Genomic DNA, 2,402 nt, shown 5'->3' on the forward strand with positions numbered 1-2,402 from the left:
CTAGTGTGAAGGCGCACGACTCGCCGTCGCTTTGATTCACACACACGCAGCGGGAGAGAGAGAATTGACGCGCTACATGTAAACGATATTCTTTGTTGTATTTTGCTGTCAAAATAACGGAGTTCCTTTAGAATTCTTCAGCTTTTAAGAACTGCCGCGTTCTCCGGTAGTGGGCGGAACTAATGCGGCAATCTCATTGGCTGGTGCTCACCTATTATCATCCCTGTTTTGTCTTTACTTAATATCCTAATGATTTTTGGCATAAAAGAAAAATTTATAATTTTGACCTTGTGTTCTTGTGTTATTTTGTAGTCATATTAGAGTTAAAGGTTTTTCCAAAGGGGATTCTGGATTACTCTTTTTATCACTCCATAAATCAGAAAATCCAGCAAAATACACCTACATTTCTAAACTGACCAGTGCATGAAAAAGTGGTTTTGCCTGTAGTGTCTCACCGCAGTGACAGCGTCCATAAAGTCCAGAACAAAACAACTCAAGCCCAAATGACTCGTGCAGTATATTGCAGATCTTCTGGAATCATCACTCAGCTTTGAGTGAGAAACTGCCTTTGCCACCCAAACCTGTGCTGAAGCCAGCGTGTGCGGATATAAACCAGCCTCTATCCTGACATCAAGGCCTGTGAACATCCTCACGGGGAAGCAGTCTGGTTTCTCACAGAAGACAAACGTGTGAATCCACACAGACAGACCTAGTCATGCATCTCTTGGTTTCTTTCTTCAGATCCAGCTCATCGATGAAGGAGGCAGCTCTGCTACGTCTCCAGAAACACCGGACTCAGGTGTGGCCAAACTGCTCAAGAAAGGTGTGAGCGTCTCAGATTCCTTCATGTGCAAGATGACGTGTGCTGTTTAACCAACCAAATGATGCATTATTTGTCTCTGTCTTACAGAAGTCCAGGAGGCGCCAAAAGCTGTTAAGCAGGTATGAACCAGTGTTATTAGAGTAATGTTTCATATACTATTATAGGTTTTATTCATATTTGAATTTGCTTTTATTATTATTATTTTACTTTTTGTTTCCATTTTATTTAAATTTCTAGTAAATTTGTTTTGTGCTTTTGTGATTTATTTATTAATTTGTTAATTAATTTATATATTATTATTTAGGTTTCATTTGTTTATGTTATTTTAACAGTTAACAGAAATGTTGCCTTTGCAATTAATTAAAATACTTTTTTATTTCAGTTTATTTTAATTAGACAAAAAAAAAAAAAAGATTTTAGAGGTAGCCTTCCAAAGAAGATATCAGATATGAAAAATATTAGCTGCGAAAAAATATATGGCCAAGAATATTTTTGAAATGTGCTTAAATGAAAATAAGGAATCTTAAAATGCTTTTGTTCAGCTGGTTCTGAGTTAGTCTGGATCGTTCATATATATATATATATATATATATATATACAGTGCCATGATAAGGTTTTTGCCCCCTTCCTATTTTTTACATTTTTGCATATTTGTCACACTTAAAAGATTCAGATCATCAAACAAATTTCAATATTGCACAAAGATAATGCAAGTAAATACAAAATGCAGTTTTTAAATGAAGATTTCATTTATTAAGGGAAATTAGCTGTCCAAACCTACCTGGCCCGATGTGAATTAATTGCCCCTCCTGTTAAATCACTAAAGAACTGTGATTAACCACATTATTTTAGAAAGCCGAGTTAAATTTCACTAGCCACACGCAGGCCTGATTACTGCCAGACCTGTTGAATCAAGAAATCACTTAAATAGAACCTGTCTGACAAAGTAAAGCGTGCTTAAAGAGCAACACATCACGCCTCGATCTAAAGAAATTCAAGAACAGATGAGAAACAAAATAGATATAAAGCCATTTTTAAGGTTTTGGGACTCCAGCGAACCACGGTCAGAGCCATTATCCACAAATGGAGAAGACTTGTAACAGTGGTGGACCTTCCCAGGAGTGGCCAGCCTTTAAATTACTCCAAGAGCGCAACGACTCATCCAGGAGGTCATAAATGAACCCAAAACAACATCTAAAGAACTGCAGGCCTCACTTGCCTCAATTAAGCTTATCTTGTTTATCCCCAAGATTTTTGGGCAAATATTCTGTGGACTGATGAGACAAAAGTTGAACTTTTTGGAAGGTGTGTAGTGTTTCCCACAGGAGTTTGTGAGACTGTGGTGGGTGGTCCTCAATCCCTGTAGGGGGGTCCGGGGGCATGGCCCCCCGTAAGAACATTTTGTAAATTTTAAAGTTAAATTCATAAATCTGGTGCACTTTGAGAGTTCAAAATTAAGAGCTCCAACACAGGTTCAGTGTGCAAAGTAAAAGAAAAAAGCTGGTGAATGTTCTTGAAATTTAAAGGAGACTCAACCCTCTTTTTAGTTGTGATATAGTGTCTCAGTCTCACTGGTGAA

At 37.5% G+C, this 2,402-nt stretch overlaps 1 protein-coding gene across 1 annotated transcript in view; it reads left to right on the forward strand.

Annotated features, from left to right (window-relative positions):
* LOC107740766 (dynactin subunit 1-like) overlaps positions 1-2,402 on the forward strand; it is a 42,272-nt gene that overhangs the window by 4,316 nt on the left and 35,554 nt on the right. Inside the window, exons 3-4 of the mRNA XM_016553272.1 lie at positions 742-823; positions 911-942. Coding sequence (XP_016408758.1) covers positions 742-823; positions 911-942 — 114 coding nt within the window. The remainder of the gene's footprint in view (positions 1-741; positions 824-910; positions 943-2,402) is intronic.

The sequence above is a fragment of the Sinocyclocheilus rhinocerous genome, unplaced genomic scaffold, assembly GCF_001515625.1.
Source record: "Sinocyclocheilus rhinocerous isolate Xijiao unplaced genomic scaffold, SAMN03320098_v1.1 scaffold1456, whole genome shotgun sequence".
NCBI classification, from domain to species: Eukaryota; Metazoa; Chordata; class Actinopteri; order Cypriniformes; family Cyprinidae; genus Sinocyclocheilus; species Sinocyclocheilus rhinocerous.